At 38.7% G+C, this 26740-nt stretch overlaps 1 protein-coding gene and 2 long non-coding RNA genes across 11 annotated transcripts; 2 read left to right on the top strand and 1 right to left on the bottom strand.

The window, feature by feature from the left end:
• The first annotated feature begins 383 nt into the window (after window positions 1-383).
• Window positions 384-5352, top strand: LOC147752548 (uncharacterized). The gene is made up of 3 exons (XR_015313748.1): window positions 384-967; window positions 2590-2805; window positions 3943-5352. It is a non-coding gene; the product is annotated as an uncharacterized LOC147752548 (long non-coding RNA).
• On the bottom strand, window positions 1180-2691 carry LOC111267323 (uncharacterized). The gene is made up of 2 exons (XR_002684528.2): window positions 2570-2691; window positions 1180-1466 (listed from the first exon to the last, which is right to left on the bottom strand). It is a non-coding gene; the product is annotated as an uncharacterized LOC111267323 (long non-coding RNA).
• Window positions 5353-6004: 652 nt separating the features above from the next.
• LOC111267319 (uncharacterized) lies at window positions 6005-21994 on the top strand. Of its 9 annotated transcripts, none has more exons than XM_022845506.2 (12): window positions 6005-7447; window positions 13405-13604; window positions 14044-14177; window positions 14532-14679; window positions 17897-18013; window positions 18668-18804; window positions 18903-19171; window positions 19541-19659; window positions 19907-20020; window positions 20226-20516; window positions 20842-21061; window positions 21466-21994. In XM_022845506.2, exons 4-12 carry the CDS (start codon window positions 14560-14562, stop codon window positions 21513-21515), a joined length of 1437 nt encoding a protein of 478 aa, XP_022701241.1. In that variant the 5' UTR covers window positions 6005-7447; window positions 13405-13604; window positions 14044-14177; window positions 14532-14559; the 3' UTR covers window positions 21516-21994. The 9 variants fall into 9 exon arrangements, with proteins under 9 accessions (XP_022701241.1, XP_022701240.1, XP_086827381.1 ...); XM_022845505.2 differs by having other exon boundaries at window positions 6007-7447; window positions 20842-21116; XM_086971255.1 differs by having other exon boundaries at window positions 6023-7447; window positions 20842-21083.
• Window positions 21995-26740: the final 4746 nt, after the last annotated feature.

The following is a 26740-nucleotide window of genomic DNA, read 5'->3' as shown; positions in this document are numbered from 1 at the left end:
TGTATATGGCGTGCCCTATATAATAGAGTACGTTACCTTTTGCCGAGTTCCCACAAAGATATACCTTCCCACATTATAATAGGCGGTATTATTTTTTTCTATAATCGCCAATCTCACAATTACCGGGAGCACCATTACGAAGTTAAATGAATCAGCATAGTTTCAGAAAAACATTTTGTTGTATGTAATTAGGTGGCGGTCGATTGGTACGATATTTTTCAGTCTGGGTGATTGTATCACGATGAAAGAGCATACGATAAAGAGGACGCTGTTTGTCCTATCTATTTAAATCTAATCAAATGCTGGTTTTAGCTGAATCTATCAACTTAAATTGTTGTCTACTTCCTCTTTGCGCTTAAGTGTAATGGCTTACGTTGCACTCTTTACATTCTATGACCAGCCCACTTCACTGCTTCCAGCGGCGCAACTCGCCATGTAGCGTTTCGACAACCAACTCCGTGGCACCGGACGGCTTTTCTGTTTCCTGTATTTCACTCTTACCCTGTTTCTTTCGTCTTCTATCTTTTGCCATTATTCGTTTGGCCACTGTTCAACTAATTTATATGCAAATTGTACAACTTTTAATAGAGCACGCTCCACTCTCGTACAATAACTACTTCTACCAACACGACTACTTAGTTCTATATTACACAATGGCAACCGCGTTCTACTTGACTCGACTTGAGAGAAGTTCCTTGCGGCTGCGAGGGCGCGGGCGGTTTGTGCCAATAGAAGACTCAACGTCAAGGAGAGAGGCACAGAGACAAAAGCGCAACGTCTACTGTAAAGTGGTTCCTGTTTGAGGTTACTGAGTATTCGAAGACGGGGACTTGAACGAAAATAAAAGGATGATTCATAGGCATTGGTACAAAAGCCTCGAAAAATCTAATCGTGGCTTCAGGTAGAAATGTATTGGAAAGACTAACGGGGAAGGTATCGACGAAGTCGTGAGCCATGGCTAATCCAGGTAAGTAGAAATAGTCCCGTGATGGCGCAATGTGTTTTGCTTGTTAACGTGTTTAGCTGTTAAACTTAGGAACATTTAGTGAGGTAATCTAGATTCAAGGTACGCTTCGTTTCATGCAGGATAAGCCCAGTCGTCTAAAACAATATTTAACGATTCAAAATTCCGAACGCCTATTTCAAGTAGAGATAAATTTAATGAAAAATACGTTTAGGTAAAAAGGCTAAGGAGTAACTACATTTTTATATGGGTTTTATGATTGTAAACTGTTACTGATCGCTGTGATGAGTCGTGAGTTTATGTCTATGATGTGGATACTCCTTGGACAGCTCTTTAACCGACCGCATGTGTTTCCCTGATCTAACACATACAAAAATAAACCGACATTGGCGTCCTTTGTAAATGTAAACGTATACTCGTCCTAGAACTTCTACGAGTATCTTTTATCCGCGTGACGAATTATGCATTGTCTCTACGTCATGACTTCGTCTGGAGTTCGTATCTGTGGAACAGGGCAAAAGAAAAACAATTAAGCTTCTGAGCTTACTTTGTTTTCGCTTGCAAAGGAAAAACGCTCTAGTGTATAGCTGTGAAGTGGAGGCAAATACTGAAACCACTTCTATTTTATGGTGAAAAATCTATTTACACTGAACCAAGTAAGTATCTTCAGTTTTACATAAATCAATTCACTTCAACGCTCGGTGGGCAGGGAGAAAGGAAGAAATTGTCGTCGATGATAAGAAAGCTTTTAGCTAAGGGAACGTCTGTATGCCTGTTCCTTAAGTAACTGTATCATAAAAAAAAAAACATATACTCAAGTGCATTCATCTAAAAAACCGGGTGGTAAAACTTAGGAAAAACTTAAATATAGGGCCATTTTATGCCTAACGCCTAACCGCATGTTTAATTCAATGAGTTAACTTTCTCTAACGATTGGTTGTCTAAAAGGTTCTTATGGATGTTTCAAACATCATTATTTATACCGGTGTCTATTCTCAGCCTAGTTAGGTGACTTCTCATAAAAGGAACACCATTCCTTAATAATTGAGCGCTTTTCTATATTTATTCGCGGTACTTTTTCTTTACTAGTCTCGTACTACTAGTCGCGAGTTCAATGGTATTCGAAACAACTTAATGGTACTAATGAAAGCATGATATTCTTCATAGAAAATATATACAAAAAAAACTATCTCTTCAAAGCCCTATAAGTTCATTAGTGGTTCCAAAGCTTTGTAGTATTAATGGCAATGTACATTTATGTTAATAGTTTTATTCGGGTACTAATATAAATGTGTATCTCTATTTGATCATTTAAAAGGAAAAGTAAGCTCTTCGTACGATTCGTTCATTACGGCATTATACGACTCCCAAAGGGTGCCATCATCACAATTGCATATCCCGAATTTCTTACGTCGAGGATAAACAATAGGTACCTTAACGAGAGTTTGTTTCAAAATCCATTTTTACTGTCCAATTTAGTAAAAACTAGCAAGCTTAAAACAACGACTAGCTTGGCTTTTACAGAACAAAAACCACATAATTCTCGAGTTTAGACGAAACATTAATGTGACTCCCATTGGCTCAAGGGTAACACCGCGTACGTACAGGTTTGCTTACACTTGCAGGTGATCCTAATGACGATGGTGCTTAACAAAACAATGTGATATTCGAAAGCGACCTCATGGCGTGGGGGTCGCTAATTTACTTGCCCATGGTCTTAAAACAACGTATCAATCACTAAATACAACTCGCACTGCTTTTGAACACTTAGTGCTGTGAATAGAACATTGAAACAGACGCCGAATCCTGTTTGTTTTTCTGGCAGTTTTAATTTCTCACAGGTAAGCTTTTTTATTCAAAGAGATATCACTTATTCGAACCCCATGTTACGGTGTAGCGTTCAATAAGAATAGCCTTTCGTGTATATTTGATCAAGACACACTATATGCAACATATATCAGTAACTAACGTGACACATAAGAATGTATGATAGATAGGTCACTGTGTTTTATATTTTCGCAAGATATACTAAGACGACAGTATCGAATGGCTCTTAATGAAAGAAAGTTTTTTTTAAACACAATTTAACTTATTTGACATGGATATTTACCACACTAATGTAGAGTTTTGCTTTTTTGTTAAGTAATCACTTATGTTCGTGTGGTCTTTTTCACACATAAGTGCTTGCACATACATTCGCTTATGGATCACACAGCGTAAATAGTATTCTTGGGATAAACAGTAATAATCTTGTCTGCGTATCTTAGAACAGTGTAACTACTGTGAAAAATTCAGCTACATGTAATTATATATAAATTTCACAGTTTAGTAAATGCATTTTTACAGCTGAGCTGAATTGCGGCTTTAAGAGAACTTATAAGAACGCCTCTCGGCTAACCACGGTGTATTTATAACAGAATATCTGAATTGTCTATGCTACGTTTCACGTTCACGAGTAATTATCTACAGACGGTGATTGGTAAAACTGCTATACATGTATATATAGTTTTTATTTCACACAATTTCTGTGCTAACGACTTTTTAGTGTAGCAAAAAAAATACAGTTCGGAATAAGCAGTAGTATTATTGAGAGGTTTATATAAATTTTTTATAAAGGTTTATGATCATGTAAAATTTCAGAGTATTTTTAGTGAACGTCAGTGAAATCGATGAGAGCTCATTTAAATATAGGCCCACTTGTATATAGAGGCTGTGTATATAAGTGACTGGTATGGTTCAGTGACACCTCTCTTCGTTTACTACGAAAAATTTTAGGGCTATACACTGCTATCTGACCTAAGCAGCTAGTGACAGTGGTAGTAGTTGATGCTCGTTGAAAATAAGCTAGAGTATGTATTATTACTATTCTACGGTTGACGCTAATGTTTCAAACAAAAAACCTAAGAGTAACAATATGGCTGTTTGAATTAAAGGGAATACAGCTGAGTGAGATCATCTTTTCTACTGCACGTTTACAGATAATCGCTAACCCATTCTCTACCCAGCTTCCACGTTCGAGTCGAACTGCTCTTCCCCGAAAAAGCCGATTTCTTATTTTATCAAAAGGCGTATCTACAACTAACGAGCCAAGTAACTCCTTCGCGTAACAAGCGAAATGTCACCGAAGGTAAGAAGGCGTAAGCGCGGCCGTACAGCACAAGATGAACATAAAGAAATGGACTGTGAGCCAGGTACATCGGCCTCGGCGGTCATCTGCAATCCCTCTACATCATCTGCCCCCCATATTCATGTAGCATCCATCAATGCATGCAAACCACCAACACCCACCGCAGCCTCTGAAAGGCCATTGAATTATATTCCACCAGCCACATTTATTGAGGAAAAAATAGCAAACATTCAGATGCCTGAAGAGGTGCAGGTATGGCTCAAGGCGACAGCAATCAAACGAAGACAAACCGATTGCGAAGATTTGTATGAAGAGAAAAGAAGGGGCGAAGAGGTTGAAGATAAACCGTTCAGTGCTACTGAAGGCAATGATATGGAGAAGGAACAAAACCAGGAAAAACAGCGGCTTTTGCAATGTAAACAGTGCTGGAAATGGTTCAATACAAAAATAGAATTAATTTGGCATCAAAATACTCATGAGATCTTGCCACGCATCTTTCCAAAATGCTCGATATGTCGAGCTGAATTTCGTAGCATGAAGGACTTTGTCGAGCACGTAAATAGGCGAAAACAAGAAAAAGAATGCGCGATGTACCGATGTTTCCCTTGCCAAAAGATGTACACCCGTACTCAGAAGATAAAGCATCAAATGGTAACCTATGGTATGAGTGCGAGGGAAAAAGGAAAATACGTAAGCTGTCATGAATGTAAGGATACATAGAAAGCAGCTAATGGGTAACAGGCCGAAAAGAAAAACGTCAGTCACGAAAGGCTAGGCATCGAGAGTGAGATCGTATATTGATACAGAAAAACATTGGCCAATAGTGCACCGGTGCCAAGTAGCCGTGTACGTAAACCAAGGCAGGAAACATTTGCCAGTTGGGATTATTTATGGACAGCGATTTATGCTTGTTTCGAGAAAAACCGTTCACGAGTAGTTATATTATTGTAATGCTGCACGATCGTATTTAGAGCAACGCCTGTGAGCGAAGATCGATGCGAAAATTTTTTACTAAATAATATAATTACGCGCCGTAAGCGCAATTCCAAGTATTAATCTTCTTCTTCTTCTTTTTTTTTCACATGCACTGATATACTCAACTGCACAAATGTTGCATAAGAAAACATATATATATATACATGAATAATTTGTAGAATTTTCTTCTAAGTGCCAGAGTAATTACAATTCTATTCTACGAAAGTACTGTACCCGATTTTTGAAATATAAATTACTTCTAGTCGAAGTTACGAATCGCTCCTTAGCGTACGTGTATTTTTAAACATTTAGCAATGTCTACTTAGTGTTGCTTTAATTACGGCGGTACAATTTGGCGTTAGTTTGTTTGATGATGCATCAGATGCTTCATTTTACACGAAGTACAAGCATCAGCTTTCTAAAATACCGAACGGAATACAATGCTTTTCCGAGTGAATTGGTACGCAGAAGAATCCTAAATGTTGCGTTAGGTGACTTATCTACAGTTCAATTGAAGTATGGCATGTAAGATCGATAGTAGATTTCGTCAAAGCAAATAATCCAGTTAAGGTTGCTTGAACAAATCTGGCAATATAAGGCAAAGCATGCGATTCAGTACCCCCTCTAAAGCACATACTGGCATAAATATGCATGTTAAGCAAAGGCACTTCTATATATGAGATTTGAATTTGACCGCCAGCTGAATCAGAATCGATGTTCAATCATCGGCCCATAGATTCCGACCTGCCCTTTTGACCAGCTCTCCAATTTCGGCTCTATTTTTCTCGTAGATTATTGTATTATGTATTCATTTTGATTAATGCGATGGATTGATTTTTATTTCGCCAGCCGCTGTGGCTTTCCCCATTAACTCAGCCGGCTCCACCGCTACTAATTATAACTATACATGAGGAAATATTTTGTTTTCACCCGCATCTAGTTCGATAGCTACCAAACGCGTCCTCTACAATTATAACCTTTCATTTTTTAAGACTCCCTTCACAGATAAGCCCTTTTGGGACCATTCGTAAATGGTATTTAATCAGCATTTGCTTAGTCTACTCCTTGAAACCGAAACGTCTTTAGCAATAGCGTGGTTGCCGAGCCACGTTCAATAGACGTCTGCACCATGCTACGTTTACCATTCGCTCTGATGCTTTCTTCCTTTTCGCTGTCCACTGGCACAGGCAAGCAAAAGGGAGGGCAGAAAACCATTCCGGATAAAGTTACCATTCTTTCCTATGACTTGGAATTAAACAACGACCAAACGTTCCGCTCTGTTCAAGCTGGTACTGAAAGGCATTACCGGCAACGGCTAGCAAAAAACATAATGATGGAGCAGCGGCAAGGGCCAAACGGTTCCATCTGACGGAACGCTATTGCCGGCCCCTCCAGTCCTGCTCTACACGTTCTACGTTTTGGTAGATGAGCGACTGTGTTTCCATGTGTCGGGCGGAGGGTAGATGTATGCATCGGCAAGTGGTGCTCATGTAGTCACGGTTAAAAGTTGAGCTATGAATTAAATAATTCGTGAGACCAACGTTTTGGGCAAACTACGAATTGACATTTCTGAACAGTGGAGGATGCCTGGTTCACCAGTGAGTAAAACAGTGACTGCTGCAATAGCGAATGACAATATTGACTGATGGACGGACGGACGGACGGACGGACAAATAAACAAACAAGCAGACGGAAAGCTTTCTCGCGGGACGATCCAGTCAGCGTTCGGGCGAAGCAGTCGGACGCGCAACTGCGGAGCAGGTAAACGGGTGTTGCGTATGCAATGTTGTCGTTTACTTGTGGAAAGCGAACGGATTGTTTATGGCTTATCGTCATGTGTCGGTAGTTTGGTGCTTAATATTCATAGGTTTCCTGTATCGCTGGTATTTCGTCAGCGAACCGTTTGCTTTGGAGCCATAGCTTACCGTAATTCCATTTAGCATGTGTTCATGTAAAATTTAGCTAGTCGAGTTCGTCTTGTGGTCATCGCTTTTTGCCTCTTGCTGCTGTTGGCCGTGAGATACTGAGACACAAACAAAATCCGCTGCTGTGACAAGCCTACCGTACTACCCTGAAAAAACCTCAGCATTAGAGAACATCCATTGTTTACAATTTGTCGAAAGAAGAACTGAAGATCGACATAAAAAAATTGCCGATCGTTTAGCTTCGTGTGGGTGGGTATATTGACGTCAGTGGACTGAAACAAACAAAAAGCTACAACAAATACTTGACATATCCGAGCTTTGACATCTTCAAACTGCAGAACCTACAACATTTTTGGGAGGAAATATCCTTCCTCGACATACGAAACCTGCATTTTCCTCGCGTCTGCAACGTTTCACCGCTGTCTTTATGATAGCTACTTCTTTAAATTACTCAATGTGAGTACCCGGATAACATATTGTCGTAATATACTGTGAAAGACCACCCAGAGACTTATCACTTTTATAGCAGATGCCTGTGGATGGTTACTAAGAAGAGATCGATAGTGCGCATTTGGTCACTGTTACTATTTAAAAGAACATGATCATTTTGGCGTGAATTTATGTAAAAACGTAGGCAAATAAAGATAGGTTCGTTGAAAAGGTAGAAAAATATGAGCACTTATTTAAATAATTGGTAAAAAAATGTCCACTATCCATAAAAGTAGCAAGTAAATTATTTTTAGGTTAGATTAGGGACAACTGATTAGGGTGCTTAACAAAGAAATTTATTTTCCGCCTATACCCTTCCTCCTCTCCCTATTTATCTTGATTTTTATGCTCTTTTCTCAGCGGGATGCATTAATACGAAAAAAGTAATATTATCACGTTTGTATAGATAGTATCTAATGCTTTCCGCCAACTACTTGTGAACTTATGCCATTTGTGACTATACGCATAATCAAAAATCTTGGGTTAAACTAGCTTTCTATTCATGCAATGTACATCTTCAACACAAAATTACGCATAAGAAACATAACATTCAAGCCGATCGGCCACCAAAAGCACCAGTAGTACACTGATGAAAACCGCGACACTGTGTCTGATCTTAATATAAATATAATACTGATATAAAAAAAAAAAAAGGAAACTGTTAAAATTTGTCTATAACCTCAAACATCAGTAATGGTGATCACTAAATATTGGGCCATAGGTCCTTTAGATTGATTGTACGCTTACATTCGTATTTTGATTTTATTTATATAATCTTCTCTCGGTAGCACGTTTCAACAAAAACTTATATTAAACAAGAAGTATATTTATATATTCTTATGTTATGAAAAAGCGTGTACGTCGCGCATATAACACAAGCACGTTTCGGTGGTCGGCCTTAAGACAGCAGATCCTTAGCTGAAAACATCAGGGTTGCTAGTCTAGCCATCCGAGGCACCTCAACCGATTAACCATTTTGTCACCTTTTTTTCGATGCGACGTGATACAGAAAGCACTGTAGTCAATATTTAATTTCAATTGGGGAGTTAGGGTAATTTTAAATTGACTTTAATGTCTATGAGTGTCGAACTGTTTGCTAAAATCGTTGATCCCCAAATTCTATCCGTACCTATAGTGTTTAGATCGCTAGCGCCTAATAAATGGTAATTAGGAGCATTGTCATAATTGCAATATTTTCATCGCCTATTTAAAAACCATAAAGTCCTCGTGTCAGCAATTGATGATATAAGCTAGTAAAGTTATATTCTATTTGGCCACGTAACGATTTTCCAGTGTTGTACTGAATAAAACCGGAGTAAGAGAAATTAACTCATGATTCATTTGCATATTTAATACGTTTATTTTTTTTTTTATCTAAGTGAGAGTATTCAGGGCTTCGAAAAAATAACTGGCGCTCATTTGGTTTTTCGCAAAAATCCATTGCCAATCATTAAGCTGGCTCTAGATGATAAATTTTGCAATGCCATTCGTATAATTAGACGGCAGACTTCACTGGGACGAAGGCTAAGGTGCCCGATAGATAGTCGCCACAAGACAGCTATAAAGATTCTGCATGATACAGGTATTGTCTGGAGTGGCTGAAAGCAGCTGAAATAAGCTAACGGGTTCCTTTTGATAAGGTCAGTAAACGAGAGTGACTAAATTAACAGTTGCGCAAACGCAATCATAAAATCCCCTAATAGAAATCGTATAGTTTAGCGAAGCTATAAGAGCCATCCCAGTTCGTTTGTGGTGTTTCGCTGGGATAGCTGAATAAAAGAACATGCTTATTAATCATATGTAAGTTTCGGTCTACCTGAAACTATGTAGAAGATTGCTCGCTAATAGTACATGCCCTAAAACAAAATTCAATAGCGTTAGTATGTATTCGGATGTTCACCTACACGAGATCAAACGTTGCGAAAATCAATTCTCGTTATAGTAAACCGCGAACAATTTCGAAAACCTGCCTATCTTCTTAACTTAGTAGAGGCTGCGCGATGAGACTTTTTTCCGTTTGTAAATTTGATCCTTTATCTTATTATTTGGTGACTATAGCACGACGGAAGTATAGAAGGCCAGTTTCTATTGTCTCGATAACAATACAGGAGATTTAAATAACCTCTACAGACGACAAACAGATTGTAATCTCTAATGGGCACTGGGCTTGACCTCTAGTAAAATAAACAGAAAGCACACCGAATTTATGATTAAATAAAATATCGAATCTACCATAATAAATGGCAATATATTTTTTAACAACTACCTGACCGAATTAAGCAGGCAAGTTCCTCAAAAGGCATTGTTGACCAATGCGGTCTCTCACGTCCATATCATCTAATGCGTACCTAAAATTAAATTTTTGTACAGACACGTTATCGTGTGGTTCAATACATTTGTTCATTATGTCTTAACCTATAACCTGGTCTATATGTATATTTTTCTTAGCCCAGCAGTGTTTGCATATTTGAGTGGCCTTTTAGCATTGAAACAGCGAACACTTGACGGATCTGCCACTCTTATTATAGAAATTATCCGCTGAATTACAGGCGAAAGACAAAAACCATATGGATGTCGTAAATGCTACCCATACTGCATACATATATACGCTGCATTTGTCTCTTAGAAATAAGTTTAAATACCTCATTTTATAGAAACGGTTAGCTATTATATAGCAAAGAACAATAGTTTAATTAACAATTTAAATAGAAACATCCACAGCTCTAGCATAATTCCATAAACGTTTAATGCAAAAAAAAAACAAGTCAGTTCTTATCCTGTGTATAGCAGTTGTTTGGGGGGACTGGAAGGAGCCAGTTAAAAACGACTGAAATGCTTTTACTGATATCTTTACTGTTTAATTGTTTACGGAGATACACAGTGGAGCTTCGTCTGCTACTTTTCAGGTTGTCGTGGCGAAATATTCTGTACAGCATTTTACACAATTAAGACCGGCCAGCGCGTCAGCATTCCAGCCGATCATATAATATTATTGGGCGCCTTTTACTTAATTTCGTTATTTTTACTCATTCAATTGTACTTTTACATACAGTTACACTTATCGTACAGTGTATGGCTTATTGAAATGCAAGCACTATCTTTGCAGACACAGATCGTTTCTACGTTTTCCCGCTGACGCCCTTTCAGGCATAGGGCTCTGAATGATCAATGTTGAAGGACTAAGCAGAAGAAGCTGGGCTTGAAGGTCCGAGATATACGTTAGGCGATAAATATGAACATGTCCTATCATGCTTGGTCCTCTAGGTTAAGTGTAATCCTGAGAAGTCATTGAAGCGATATGAAGAAGCACTGCTGCTGAGCCTAGAAGGGATAGCCGAAAAAGAGTTCATAGCCGAATCCGCCATGAAAAAAGCTATTGCTGTTTGAGTTACGTTAGCACTTCGATAAGATGAAAACAGTACTTATTAGGAAAGAAGTTCTTAATGAAGGAGTACTCCATACACAAAAGAAATCCTAACGTCGGCTCACAATAGGCTTAACGCATTGTTGATCAATTGATTTATGCTGGCAATACCTTACATTTGTTTACAGTCAAATGATTTTAACATCATAGTGGGTGCGAATAACAACGTAAAGAGTTGACAGAATTCGACCGTGACGTCCTACCACGGTGTTACCAGAAGGTTTGGCTAATAAAAGTTACTACAAAAGAATTGTAGTTATTGTTTTAACTACTTTATATTTTTATGTGTTGTCGCTCATATTCACGTAGAATTTCTTTTCCGAATATATTCGTAATCACCGGCTATCTCATACTAACAAAAGAATCAACACAACGGAAAAAACGTCAGTCAACTTCATTTTCAGATATTTTTGGAAACGCAGATGGTCAATAAGCCTGCCTTTTTATTTTTCTACTGACATTACGATAAACAGAATACGTTTACTGAACAATTGGAACGTGCTCTTCGAAAGAGATGCACCATTCTAATACCTGCCGATGGACCGTTTGGGGTTGACCATGAATGCAGCCTTCGTCGGTACGCTGACATATGTATAGTGATGTTGACAAATAGTAAGCAATGGACAACATCAGGATAAATTAAACAAAGTATTAGTCATTGTATAGATAAGTTGTTCGTAATACGCTAATCGAATCTTCGCTCAGTCACCATGGTCAGGCACTACAGAGTTTTGTTCCGAACGCCAATTGTTGATTCAGAGTAGAATAGGTATGAAAGATCACAATACAGCTCCCCTACTGCGAACCTGTTCAAATTAGTTTAAGTCGTATAGACACAAAATGCGTAGGCTTCATGATTTTTCGAGTTGTATTAGGTAACTCAGATCTCTGTAAGGTGACGCATTACATCGTTTCGAATATATTTTTAGGCAATTGTTAAGCCAAAATTGCATAAGCCTATTCGTTTTTACGTGTTTTTAAAAGCGCAGTTAACTGGTGTAAAGAGAGACTTTCCACTATTAGGCCAGTTTCGCCGTATAAGTATTTGTTTTAGCGAAGTTCAATTGAACTGGCGGAACTTTTAAAAACAGGAAATTGAAACTTAAACATTAAGGTATTCGACTATCAGTTGCGTTTCGGAAAGTATATTCTGCAAGGGACTGTCCGGTTATCATCACAGTTATAGGTGTAGAGCTATCACATGTGCAATTACTGTAGATATTTACTTGGATTTTCGCCTAGACCTGTTTACCTACAAATAATATATACGTTTATTAAGCCTGATTTGGTTACGTTAGCATCATTATACATTTACGCTAAATTGATAACTTATATTGGTTGATCTTTTCAACGTTATCACATTTAATTAGTTTTTGATGTACCATATAGAGCAATGTTTGTAGGATAACAATTCTTAATTGCGTTCAACTCAACTTTTTTAATCTCAACACACGAAGTAGTCCCTAATGTAATACCAATACCCTCACCGCTCCGCTTTACGGTTACAGATGTTAGCGTCACTCGATTGCGTCTAAAGCTCAACGGCTTGATGCTATGTATTTTCTCTGGGTTAGATTAGCCTAGTAAAGTCGCTTCTTTTAGGTGGTCACTTGTGGGCAACGGGAAAAAACGTGGGAAATCGTGTCTGATCTTTAGCTATCGCTTGCCGTCGGAAGAGTTGGTTTTCATCCAAGTTTGCCCTGCACTGTCTTTGAAATGCTTCGAGTAACCGCTAGTGAGTTTATCTGATGTCACGGGACTGTTACGGCTACCGACAATGCTCAGGAAAAGGATTCCTGAATTGATGTTGCTCGATTCGTAATGATTAACCTTTGGATCGAATAATTTCTTTCTCTAAACTCCTCAAACTACGCTTTTTTTGACAGAAACTTCTGAATTTGGGTAATGTTTAATCAGTACGACATGTATTATAGACCTTAAAAAGGTAAACGGTAAATTAAAGAATGTATTACTGTAGTAATTTATTTATTCGTCTGATTAAAATATTCCTTCATGATGCCGAATGGTAGGCGCGTATTACATGCAATTGGGCCACTTTGTATGAGATTGGCTGGAGCGCCGTTCTCGTGCCCTCATTTAGATATGCATCTTCGTGCGTAGGCATTATACATCGAGCTAGTGCTTTAAGCTAAATTTACCACTAAGCCACTTGACAAATTACGATAATCTAATACCTAACTTCTTCTTCTTCTGTCATAAACAATCGCGATATCTTCTATGCAGTTTTTAGGCCCCAGACCACTTACGTAATTAACTTAATCAATCGCTGTGATTTTTATTACAAATTTAATTCGAGTAAGATATTTGCTCTGGGTACTGTGGGACTACTTATACACCTGCCATAAATTCATTTGTAATCTACCTTAGGGAATTCGAATGTTGGCCTATGACGAAATTGGCCTATGACGGTTCGCGAATTAATTAGTTTTTAGTCAGCAGTTTGTTTCTAAGCTAAATCTTAATTTACTGTCCTTTTTAGACTACCACATAGTACATTCCTCGCTCTTGCATACTTTGAGGCCTGCCGAAGCCTAGGCAGTGGACCAAATTCAACCGCAAATAATAGTAGACAGACCACTGGTTGAATGAAACAAAAAGCAAAAGCTCCTGCTTACTACCAGCGGCTTCCCTCACTCAAAATAAGCTGAGGTACTTACAACTGAGCTCGCCTATAATGAGGTACGTTTGTCATTAATAAGTATCATTTAAGCCTATTTCTCAATCTTTTAAGTGGAAAATATTTACACAATGTATTATGAGTTTATAATTGTGTGAATATTGTTTCGTTTCTATTTATGGAGTGGTTTAAGTCCTATCTTTTTTTTATTCTAAGATTCGTCTTAAATTTAATAGGTAGATATGCTACCACCACATCGATCGCTTATATCTGTCGGAAGAGAATTTGTTACATTTTTGTAATTTTAGCAAAAATGACGTCGTCTTTAGCAATGATCTCCTGTTGTGCAATGTAACTGTTTCCAGTTGAGCTAACTGCAGACCAGTGTCGATGCTCAAGTTTTGATTGTAAAGATAAAATTATATTGTTGATTTTTTTACTATTGAAGGACCAATTAAAATCAGTACCTTTTGATTGTCCTATTTTGTTCGTTTTCAATAGGTTCTACAGACATATAGCATTTTTTAAATAGCGAACCGCTGCACACGGTCCCGATTCCCAAGCCGAGGCCGCTGGTAACAACAAGACACGGTCGGAGTTTTAGCTACCGAGAGTATAGCTTTTAGTGTTTTCAGGTAAATGTTAGTTGGAAATATTTTATACGTCTTACAAATGTGCCACAGGTCCATCGACAGCTCTCTGCAACGATTAACAAATGCCAGTTTAATCCTCCGAAAAGCTCGCACTACTAGGCGCAATGGAACAATTATTAGGTTTTGAGAAAGGCTGCCCTATATCGAAAAAGCAAATTATTTTAATATTTTCCTTATTATTTCGAAATTGTGTAATACATTTTTGAAATTATTATTATTATTACTATTACCGTTTGAACTAATAATGGCTGCTACCTATTTATCCGTAGTCGTGGAATAATTCTATCAATATTCAACGTCTATTACTAACTTTGTTGGAATAAATAATCTATGCAGATCAAACGATGATCAAATAAGTGGATCTATGGACGATTTGATGGGCGGTCGAAGAGGTCCAGCGACGCCTTTTTCACATCAAGAGGCACGCACCTATCTGCTCAGTGTACCCGTCCTGGCCCCTGTATGTATCCCTGTAGCCCACAAGGTACCGCGGTTATTTTGCAAGAAACTTGCCAACTCAAAGGAACAGTAGTCGTTAGAAGCCATTTTTAACCATGCCAAATATGACCTATTCATCACCATCTATGTAGACTCTCGGTAGAAATAAAAATAGCCCAGAAAATTAAAGTCCATCCATTTCTGCTGATAATATTACCATTTTAGCGTTGTATATGCATAAAATAGGTAAGAATAGCGCCATATAAGCCGACATTTACAAAATGTTACCATTGAGAAAAACCGCTGCCACGGGACAACGCGAAATTATACCAATGTGTTTGTCGGGAAACCCTCCATTCGGTGGCCTAATATGAAGTAGCGATAAATTGTTATTTTCTCGAAAATTATGGTGCCTGTAACCCTGCCTTGTGGGACTGTATGGTCCAGAGGTGGGGTTACATGGACCACTAACGATTTTGTATGGGGAAGGCAATTAGAGTGGTCGGACACCGCTCTTATAATCGCAGGCCACATTTCCTAAATATTTAAGCGTTTTTGTAACAAACATATATTAATACACAATTAAGCACCACAGTTAATTGGATCGCATAATTTAATGTCATTAATTCTTGCCAATTCTAACCAATGAACCTACATTCTGAAATACGAAATTTGGTTGTTCTGTGAGAATAATGAATGAAAATAAGCAATGAAATTGTCCGCAAAAGGATCTCCATTTCCGAGCGCGAACGGCTGTCCTACTGGAATAATGATTCGCGATCGCTCGACGGTCCCGGTCGATTATCAGCCTAGGCCACTGAAGGAAGATTTGTTATTATCCAGCAAAAAGACATCTCTCTCTTTTGAAACCCTCTAGCAATATTTGCTATCGTAAATGATTCGTCATATAGACTTTTGCCGATCCGACTATTTTAAGGCAATGGTTATAGTTTCCACCCATCGTAGGGTAAAATTTTGTTGAGCTGTTCGAGATCGAATTCTATATTGCAGAAATACTGCTAAGTTTAGGGGGTTGTAATGGCTTATTTGAACGTTGCGGAGATGCGTAAACGCCATTCACCAAAGCTAATTTTATCGTACTTAGGTTTGTATTAATCTTGTGGTTACTCATGATTAGCGAACATGGATTCTCTAGAGAATAGCAAATGGTCGCGACAAAAGGGTCAAGATAGTATTTTGCAACTTATCCGGACGGGTTTGCTAAAATCATGGCTTCCAATGGGTACATCAAGTACGATGTTCCCTGAAGTGCATTCTGTTTTAAGTTGCGGACACAAAGGCCGGTGTTGTAATGAAGATTCCGTGTCTTTTGAGCAACTGGTTTCATTCTTTCGGGCGCTGTTCTCGAGGGTTCATCACCTAGGAAGGGACATCTCATCTACGTTAAGAGTTAATATTTCAAATAGGACTAAAATTGTATGATGCCATCAATGCTTCGAGATTCTCGAAACCAAAGTTTAACCACTTATCATCGGGTACACTATGCGTGCTAGAGACACCTTCTTGAAATGTCCCGCCAAGGAAAGCTGGGCTGTTCCGTCGCGCGGGACCGTGCTGAAAAGTCATCACTGGTCGCGCGACTGTCTGGTACGTCTATGTTTAGTTTGTCGGCAAATAATTGACCACGCCTTAAACTTTTGTTCTTGCTTATTGGATAAAGTGTGCTACCAGTATGCAGTGTTTTAACATATATCAAATACATAATGCGAATGGAGACATACTGAAGCACATATTCTAGTACCTATAGGCGAGGCAACATGACCTTGGTCATCCCGTGTTCACAAGCTGCCTGCCTAATGGGAAAAAGCCTCACTCCACAATAGGCTCACGTGCTTTTTTCAGTTTCGAACTGTGCTCTTTTTTACGTTTACGCACTGTTTTGGAAGATCAAGTTTACTGCAGCACCTTCTAGAGAACGGGCCAACGAAACGTGTGATCTCGATCGCTCTTGAAGACGATAGGGTGTATAAGAAGAGATTGTTTTAAATGATCATCAGATGCATAGTATCGAGCGCTGATCAACCAGATTCAGCGTTCAAGTAATTCTGAAGCGTAACACATTTAGATATATGGCACATTTTGTTAGTAACATTGCGTAGTCTTGATGACACGCTATGAAAATAGTAGTTTCACTGTTTTGTTAAATAAGTTGGTCGAGTGAATGGGTAGCAATAGGCGCGCATGTAGGATCTCAGGAAGCATGGTATTAACACCCTTAGCGAATTGTAAATAATCGTAAACAATGGCACTCTGCTTAAAATTTAGCGCTGATCAACAGGATGGATCAATTGAGTTACATCGGCTGCACCGTTTCCCATTGATGGCGCTCTAAAAGGAGTAACCTTTTTGCACCTGCGTCCAAAAACAACTTTAAAAGCGTGCGATACCGACATAACAGTACGACACATCAGTGATGCATGACAGATACCTGCCAGTGGGCTCTACTCAGAGGCCACTTAATTCTTCTAATTTCTTTATGTAATAGGCAATCGATAACGTTTTGTTGAAATAATTCTGCCGCACTTCACGGTGAGCCATATTGTTTTTGGAGTGATCTTTTAATATAGCTCGGCGTAATGGTTTCTAGGAAATGTAACCTGTCTTCAGTTTGGCATTGGATAGGTAGCTTTGGAACAGATGAAGCTGCGATGGGAAAGCGAATGTTTGTTCTCTATCATTCAATAAAAGTTTGATAAAAAGAGAAAAAATCCCGAACCGTTCCATAGAGTTCCCCTTCCTCCTATGTATGTAATTAATCTAAAAGGTGTCTAGCCCGACAGAACAATAAGTTTGAAATATTTGATTTCTCAGCATAGTATCTTTGTAAATCTAGAAGACTATTTCATCGAGATTTCTACGTAACAGTTGGCGGGCGGATCGGCTTGCAAAATACGCGTTTACAAATGTACTGGCCTCGTCTATCGATGAAAATCAGTCCTTCATCCAGATGAAATTTTCCGTCGCATATATAAAGGAAAAAATCTGGCTGCATTTCTGCCATGGCAACCACTGAGGCGTAAGCCCGTGTGCTCCCACAATAGAATGATATTTTCTTTTTTCAACACGGAGACAAATAGACATACACGGCTGCTAAGTAACAGAGCAGCATTCAACATATCTTGAACTTTTGCGAGCATTGTTTAACGCATACGCGAATATATCATCTAACGCTATTTTCATATTAAGCTTGGATCAGACTATATATTGGCGTTCATTTAATAAGTTACAGTTGTCGTTTACAGGCATTGAAAGTCATCGACGAAAAGGTTGAACATTTTAACAACAATTATCTAATTCTCCCAAATTTCATCAACGACACCGTGGACAAATTGAAAAGCATTTCGGACACAGCAATTCAGGCAAGACTGATTTTTTCGCCCACTTAGTGTCTGTTTACCATAATTTACAAACACGTTACATTGGGCTGCAGCTAGACATACGGCAGTGAACCAGTACTTTACTTTTAGTACATATTATGACCGTTTTTCATATGGGTCTATTTCAGATGATATAGATTAATATAGCATTAGATATGCGTCTATATTAAGCCGGTTAAGCTAGGTCATTATTGAATGGACGAGCAATAATATATGGATCCTCGATGAATGAAGGAAGGTAATTTATTCATTGATGGGCTTATTTTCGGTCTATTTTGAATATCTTTCAAGGAGAACGGTGTGTTCAAAAAAATAGTGTTGAATATACACTATCATTTAGATTTAACCATTTATCGTAGGATTTGATCATATATGAAAGTTTTGCAAATTGAATACGGAAAGCTCCGTAGAGAGAGTGTGCCATGTTTCAGATAAAAACAGATAAAAAAAAATATAGCTAAACAGATAAAAAAAAAGTTTAGAAATTTAAAAAGTCGAAACTACTGAAACTTCTCAATATTTATATGCGCATTAATAAAGTTATTAAATGTTATTCATCCTTTATTCAACCCAGCAAATAAATAATGATTTAAATGTGTTCCCTTGATGCCTTTCATTGACCCATCTGCAATATAGGTGTTAATCTGCAATATCCCAGGTGACGAAGAGCAATTGAGCAGTTGCATTGATAACTATGTATCAGGCCTGGCACATCACAAAGTATTCGGGAGTGTGAAAAGCTTCTGTAGAAATACGGACGCCGACCTTGAGAGGTAGCATTTCGATTCTTTGTTTAATCAGTGCTTCTACAGAGTACTGCTTTGACTCCCATTTAGAAAATAGGCACACGGTAATTAATATGTTATTATAGTTTCAGAATATATAAGGTGCATACTCGCGCCGCTCTTTACAGACGCCTGGAGTTCTTACGCACCTCCCACGTCACCGCCGAGGCGTTAGGAGTTCGTGAAGAGGCTTTCTGCTGTGAACTTCCGCAAGCAATCGTTGAACTTGCTTCCCTTGACGCAAAGTACACTCCCGTAGACAAACTGTGGTGTCTAAGATCAACGTTGCGTTCCATCCAAATGGAGGTTGAGGAACATTGCCACCAGTCGGGTGTTCAAATCTACTACGGCGAAGGTTTGTTTACTATCTTATTTTTTGCTCAGGGTAAACGTTCTGGCGCAAATATTCAAATAATAGGTATTAGCTATCGGTACTGGCGCAACCGAGGGGGTTTATACACATAAATTATACGCTTAGACGAACCTAGTTTTTTTACTAAGCTCACCTAACAACTGTCAGTTTAGATAATATTTTTAAAGTAAAAGTTCACGGTTGACAAACAGCCCAGTATCCAAAATACAATGCAAACACCTATCAAGTTGAAATGAAGCCAACTTTAAAAGAAATACTCAAACCTCAAGAAACCGAGGTAAGCTTCCCTTTGCCTACATACCGATTTATTTGTTATTATGTTTCTGCTTCTCGTCACTTTTTTGAAAACAGATATGCCCGTTCTGACAAATGAAATCCTAATCTTACTTGTTGTTTTGGTGATGGCACGATCAAAGCCGATGTATCTTGCCTCGAATATCTTCTACATTGATCATTTCTGTGGCGTCAAGGTAAGCCTGTTTCTGTTTCGCTGGCGCTCATATATAACGATCTTATTGGCCACTAGATATTAGCGGCAAATCACACAGATGTTGTAAGCGAACATTTGTACGAGACGTCCAGTCTATGCACCTAAAAAATGTTTGCCAAGAGCCCGTGTTGCGTTATGATTAGTAAATAAGAACAAAGGAGCTGAATCGAGCATGTCTAATCGCAGAAAATACGATCCAATATAGATCTTGTATATGCTAATTTCAGGACGATTTTTCGAGTTTTACAATATCCACCTTCAAAGCAGCATCTGAATTCGTTCGAAACTTCAACGGAAACGGTCTTGAAGAAGGATTAAGTCCTAGAATGCTTAAAAAGGAGGTAGGAATCTATGTAAACAACTCATTATTATTGAACGTTTTCAAAAGCAAGTATCTATTTAGAGAAATTGTACCTTACGGTACGGCTAATTACGGTACTATACGATGTGCGTAATAGGCTATCTCTGATGTTCGCTACACGATAAACTTTCAGTATAACTTAAAAATGTGTGCTGAAATAAAGTTTTCTTGGCTGGCCTACCTAGTTATCCCTAGCGGATCTAATGGAAGTGACGGCATCAATTAACGAGAATAGCAACAACAACAGCAGCAGCAGCAGCAGTGGCTCGCTAGCGGCAGAACCGAAGAATAAAGACGAAAACGATAAAAAAGGTAGCCACGTGCAGGATAGTGGCAACGGTCAACTTCTGCCCCCCCGAAAACGCTACGATGAACATTCATCACAGCGCAAGGAGCGGCAGCAGTCGCTCTCACGGCCGTATTTTCAACAGTCACTACGACAGCGAACGTCGCTTATTAGAGACAACCATCTCAGGGTTAGTAAGGTAGTATAAAATGTGCATCCATCTAGTGAACGAGGAATTGGCATCGTAAAAAGATGATTTTCAGATCCAATCATAGCATATGAAATAGAACACGTTAGGTTTGAACACTGTTTATTGGGTCCATAATGGATATGTGCATGGGAAGACGTAGATAAAATGGGTAAGCACAAAAACGCTCACGTTATCATCTGTCTGACGCACTGCTTTGAACGAGCTCGTTTCAATACGTTCGGGCCACCTCATTAGCAGTGTCGGCCGTGCTTAATACCATGTTTTTGTGCTTTCTTACTATTGCTTTGTGTCTGTATATGAACAGTCATCGCTGGACTGCGGAAGCGGAGCCGGTGCTGGTAGATCTGAAGGCGCATCGTCTTTCGGGGTCGATCGTAAACTGGAGGAAATCACTCGTTTGATTCAACAACAAACGCTGGATTTCCACTCGAAAGAAGAGGAGCATCTGAGACGTCTTGATAATAGTTACAGCAGTAAATCATCTATTGCCGGCCACTCATACGGGCTATCGCCGTCTTCATCAAGTCTCAACTCTTCATTCAATAAGTCTATTTGTTTTTCTTACGCGAGCGAGCTTTTGTAAATACTTACACAAGCAATATCGAAAATTCCACTGCTCTGGTGTGAAGAAATCTAGACTCTTACAATTAACATTGATTGATTATGAGTAAAACAAAAAAATCAAGAAAATAGAAATGACTTAAAAGATGCAATAGAATAGTCCGTAATCGTTGCTGCTCTTTCACTTGAGAGAGCTGCAACTGTTACAGACACTTCGCACCCAAATTTGTAATTTCTATTATCTTTGTCATAAACAATAAGAACAATGGTGGCTTACTGCTGATCTATTAATTAAGTTAATTGTTTTATTTTTTTAATCTCATTTTTACCCATCTGTCCGGTTTCGCGCTCTTTGTTTTGGTTTCAGGTCTATTTTTATTCTTTAAGGTAGAATACGCTTGCTTAAGTTTCCTCTGATCTGGATGCTTGCAGTGTCGCGGGACCGGGTTACGAGGCACCCAACCTCTTATTTTCACCTCTGACATCTCGAAGAAGATCGTTACGGCAACAGAGGAACTCCTAATACTAGGATAAAGTATCAGCGTTCAAGCTGATCGACATTTATTCGATAACTAAAGCCTAACTAGCTCCAGGCTCGTTTCTTGTCGTCATCTCCCCTATCAAGAGGTGAATTCCAAATCTTACGGAACCCTATTACTTATGTTTTACAGAGTTGTTACTGTGCAGCTGGCTATGCGACTGTGTGAGATCTGCAACAAAGTCCGAGTCGCAGTTAGATATTGGTTGGGTGTTAGCCTGGACGCTTATTGGGCCTAAGCAATAACTTTTCATATAACTTAATAGTGAAAGAAGAATAAAACAGAAGTGGGGCAGAATAAAAAAATAGTTACTGAAGGAAGGTAAACAAGCCAATAAACGGGATGTTTCAAAAACGATTTTGTTGTGTACTTTATTTCTGGTTAAAAAATATAAGATGCAAACACAAAAAAAAACTCCACTACTAAGTGTATTCGCAAAATTTGTCTAAATATTGAATATGTTTAGCACATATTGGATGTGTTGAACTGCGTATATCTGATTAATGATTTGTAAACATTTTAATATAGTTTACAATAGAGTTACCTTACATAAAACGTTTTATCCAGGTAAGCTTCTCCAGGTAAGAATTTATATTAGCGAAAATTCTCTTCAGCCTTTTCTTTGTCTACAGCAGGTTTTTGACTTGGACACTTCACTTGTGCCCAACCGTTGCTAATATGATACAAACAATCAGCTATAAAATAAAGTATTAACATCTTTGAGCTATCTAAACCTGTTACGAGGCAAGCAATTAGATATTCCTTATACCCAAGTTCGAGTTCGTTTAGATAGACGTCCTAGTGCGACGTGCCAGAAGTGGATGCACGCGTATCCTCTACCTATTCAACTTTTCAGCTTTATGCGTACCCTTTCAACCACAGGCTGTTTAATTACCTCTAAGGTCTGCTTGTTAGTTGGATTTAGTAAGCTGCTATACAGCAGATGAATTATTTTTGTGAAATGATAAACAATTTTTCTTGAATCGTTGGCAAGTCGTCCCGTTGTAGCTTGTATTGGCTAATTTGCTCATATATGGATTATTTCTCACTTTTTCTTTTGAAAAGGCTGAGTTTAAAAAACATGAATACACAGTTAACAGCTGAGTAGAGCTTTTGCGGTCTGTTGTATGAATTACATTGATTCCTCAGCTTCAACTTAATTAACCTCAATAAGAAAATAATCGAAAATGCTTATTTACTAATAAAATAAATGTTTTAAGTATTATGTTCGGGAGTGGCGTTAGGCGTTACTTCAGATGGCTGACTTTCTAGACGGAACTAAATGTGTCCATGTCCGGTTTCAAGCCTAGGTTACCACGAGTCCCTAAATTCGAAGACAAATGCGTTACCACTGCACTTTCACGCGAACGTTTCTCCGCTGTCTTCAACTTATGAACAGAGTTTTAGCGTCAACAAAAGCTGTATTATATTGCTCAAAAACATTTAATGTCAGGTTACTTTCAACCCTGATTTTCATGCACTTAGGGCACCTAAAATTTTTCTTAAAGCTATCGAATTTGGTTTACATAACGAGAACGTTTTAAAGGTGTTGCTCATTCGGCGACGCAACCCACCTTCACAGACTATCGATCGACGCATTCCTACATTTCTTGAACACTCGGGTTTCTCGAAAAGAAATATGGACCTGCGCGCAACTTCGAAGTCGACGACTTCCTGTCAATGTTTCGTGTGAAGTTTGTGCGCCCAACCAAACTAATCAGGCCTGTTCCATCTAAGCCTGCCGAGCTGTGAAGAGAACAGCCGTGGGTGCGCAGTGTTGGTAATTGAGATATTATACCCCATAAAAATAGTTACAGCGACGAGGAGATATAATGAAACAGCTTATTTAGATACGCCTCCTACTGCAATTGGACCAAGACCCACTAGAAAGCGGGCACAAAGGGCGAGAGCAGTTCGTTCGTTCGTAGGAGAGCGTGTAGCATTCTGAAACTTGGAATGGGGCAAACCTGATGTTTAGGCTCCAACACGCATTTCCTAGCCCGGCGCGTCGGCAGGAGCGACAAAAACACCTGCGTACGTAATTCACGGTATTGCAGTGACAGATGCTGTCGGTCTGTTTCTGTCAGGAAAAAAGCGAATTCGAATGGAGCTGAAAATTTGATACGACTCAGCTTGCTGGCACGTCGGTCGTTTCCGCTCGACGATTACCATGTACGTGACCTAAGATACGGCATCTATATAGGATTTTAAGGGGTAACAAAGCAGGTTAACGAAGGGACCTAATGGGAATAAAGCGTGCTTCAGTATTGAGCGCTGCTTTCCCTGTTGCCAAACGTGTTGTATTTACCCATCGTGATTGATGCGAACGCGTACACAGGCTTTAGCAACGACATAGAGCATCAAAGTTCAATAAAAACGAACGGGCTATGGAAGTAGAAGAGTAAGTGGCGAACTGGATTCAATCACAAAATGGAGGCGTAAAAGAAAATTATATGCTGAGCATAAATTGTTTTAGAATTCAATAATAATAATATATGCAATTGTGTATAATATTAGCTTAAAGAAAAACTTTAAAATTACCTTTTATGATATATTAGTGAATTAAAAAAGTATTAACAGTAACCTATTATCGTTGTTACTCAATGTACCGGCTATCGCTCCGCCATCGATGAAATGCACCCAACATGAACATCGGCAATTTACGGGACGAAAAGTTAACGAATCAATCAGATCCGTAGATAACATAAGTTTACCGATAGCTTCTTCTGTGAGCAAGGCGCTAGCTTAGAAAGTTAATAATAAGCACTATTGTATCCTAGAACAAGTATAACTCTAACTTGTAGGAAAACACAAAATAATAGGTATATACTTAATTCTATTATTTAATATGTAATAGTAGGACTGTAAATAGAAAAGAAACAATGGCGGATGGATGTCTGCCTGCCTGAATAGATGTTTAACCTTTTAAATGAAATGAAAGCGGGTATATCATTGTGTGAACAAGCTATGAAATATTTGAAAGTTAACTAACGTACGGGTCTCGATAATATATCAGGCAGTTTACAGGTCACCGATCATGGCCTATTTTGCAATTGCAAGACGAATAAGGTAAGCAGAAATGGTTTGTTTTAACGGATAGCAGGTAAAATGTATGCATAAGAGGCCATAGTGGCACATAATAATTAGGGTGCAGAGCACGTATTTAGGATATTGTTATTAAAGCTTGAGCCTTGTAGAAATATAGATTGGTATCTCACATTTTAGCCTCCGAATTCAATAGGTAGCTCTCTATAGATTGAGGCTATCTCTAAGTTCCAAGGAATTCCCCAGAGAAGAGCTACATATTGGCAGCATGACGCGCAAGCCTATTGTGGATTTTTCCGGCTACCCCGTGGTTAGGTTGTCCCAAGTCGGTGCAGTCGATTTAATTTTACTGTATGCATTGAGCGCATCTTTATTATGTCCTGCTTCCTGAAAGAATCATTGCGCGCTAATTGTTCTGTTCAATATAGGAGACTAGCAAAGCTTATTTCGGAAAGCTACTTTGCATGAAGGCAATAACTACAGGCGTTAGACAGCAGTAACATCGCCGTATAAACCCTAGCAATAATTTCAGTTTTTAGGGAATTCTCTCTAGAAGTAAACTCAGGACACTGAATTAAAAGAGTATGCTCCTTTTAGGACACTGTAGATCGCTTTAGTAGCTTTTTCGTTTTCAGTCATTACTTCGATAGAATCGTATCGAATAGCCATTGCATAATGTCTCCTTGACGTGATAAAGTGAAATACACTTGGTAATAATTACGTCAGCGAAACGTCTAATAAGTTGCGGCGAGTTACGCTTCCCTAACCAATTAGGTCATCCTCTTCCACTCTACATTGTCAGTAGCAGAAGCAGAATTCAAAACGAAACCGTTAAGATTGAAACGAAATTTGACTTGTCCTGCCAGGTCATACGTTCAGTCCCACAAAGCTAATGAAAGCTGCAACGAGATGAGGCCAAACCCTGATATTAAGGTAATATTGGTCGCTTACGAGACGAGGCAGATATATATTCACTGTTTTGCAAATGAAACTTTTCTCTGTATAGAGAGCCTGTTTTTCGCTTGATAGCCCTCGTAACATCTAGAAATGGGCCTATGAGAAATAAAGCTGATCTGGTCGCAGTTTTCTCTGGAATCGCGATTTTTGATCTGCTAGCTCGTCTGAGTTAAAAGAGACTACGCACCAGAAAGGATACTGGCCGTTCATACTCAAGCTACTCATACTCAAAGCCGATCAACCGACCCAACCTAACACAATTTTTGCTGCCCAGCATTCGTTCAGTAACTTTTAGAAATGCGATCTACTTAAAGTCAGTCACACCTATCCACTGCATATATTTGTACCAGGAAAGTGCGCTTGATAGCGTAGATTATAATATGTTACTAGAAAAAAAGGATAAAAAGGGGAGGAAACAGCTGCGTAGCCCGACTGCTGTTAGATACAAAGCGATGCTTACCAAAAAATACGAAACGCCTGGCTGCGCGCAGTGTTATTCAATGTTGTTCTTATAGCATTTAAATAGAAGTGTGAGGTTTTAGAGTATGACGCTCTCGACCTAACTAAGAAACCATATTTTTTGGTTTTTTGATTAAAAAAGCTATATCAACTTATTCCAAAACCGTTTAAGGTTTTTTTTCTCGAAAAATCTTGCTGACAGCGTACACTGTAAAAGGGGTAACGTTTCTCTTCCTTCACTCTTACAACAGCAACGGCGTCTGTGCGCCTGGCCAGCAATACGACATGAAAATCCCAAAGAGATTTTTTTAAGTTAGACAAAATTATATACAAGGGCGAACTTTAGTTCAGCAGAACGAAGTAGCTTATAAGGAACTTGCAAGTAATGTTTTTATGCTATAAGGATGTCTCGATGTCCACCCCCAAAAGCTCTACTGTTGCTAACACGATAGTTTAATACATATATCGGAAACGAATTAGTCTAGCTAGACGGCTTTTATACAAACAATGCGATTGAGTTATGTGAAATCTACAGACGATCGTATAAATTAATCTGCCCAACTGCGGACCAACCCGTACGCTTTCTTTACAAAATAGATCTACGTTCATACGTAGCAACCTCCAGATTACAAATGGCTACAG

This window comes from Varroa jacobsoni, unplaced genomic scaffold (genome assembly GCF_002532875.2).
Source record: "Varroa jacobsoni isolate VJ856 unplaced genomic scaffold, vjacob_1.0 scaffold_1169, whole genome shotgun sequence".
Lineage (NCBI taxonomy): Eukaryota > Metazoa > Arthropoda > Arachnida > Mesostigmata > Varroidae > Varroa > Varroa jacobsoni.
The sequence above is the reverse complement of the archived record's forward strand: the minus strand, read 5'-3'. Positions and strand labels throughout refer to the sequence as shown.

Coding starts and splice junctions, on each gene's coding strand:
- LOC111267319 (XM_022845499.2), top strand. CDS start 14,560: ATGGACGATTTGATGGGCGGTCGAAGAGGTCCAGCGACGCCTTTTTCA. Junction 14,680..17,896: donor GTATCCCTGTAGCCCACAAG/GTACCGCGGTTA, acceptor TGTCGTTTACAG/GCATTGAAAGTCATCGACGA. Junction 19,172..19,540: donor TCAAATCTACTACGGCGAAG/GTTTGTTTACTA, acceptor TTTTGAAAACAG/ATATGCCCGTTCTGACAAAT.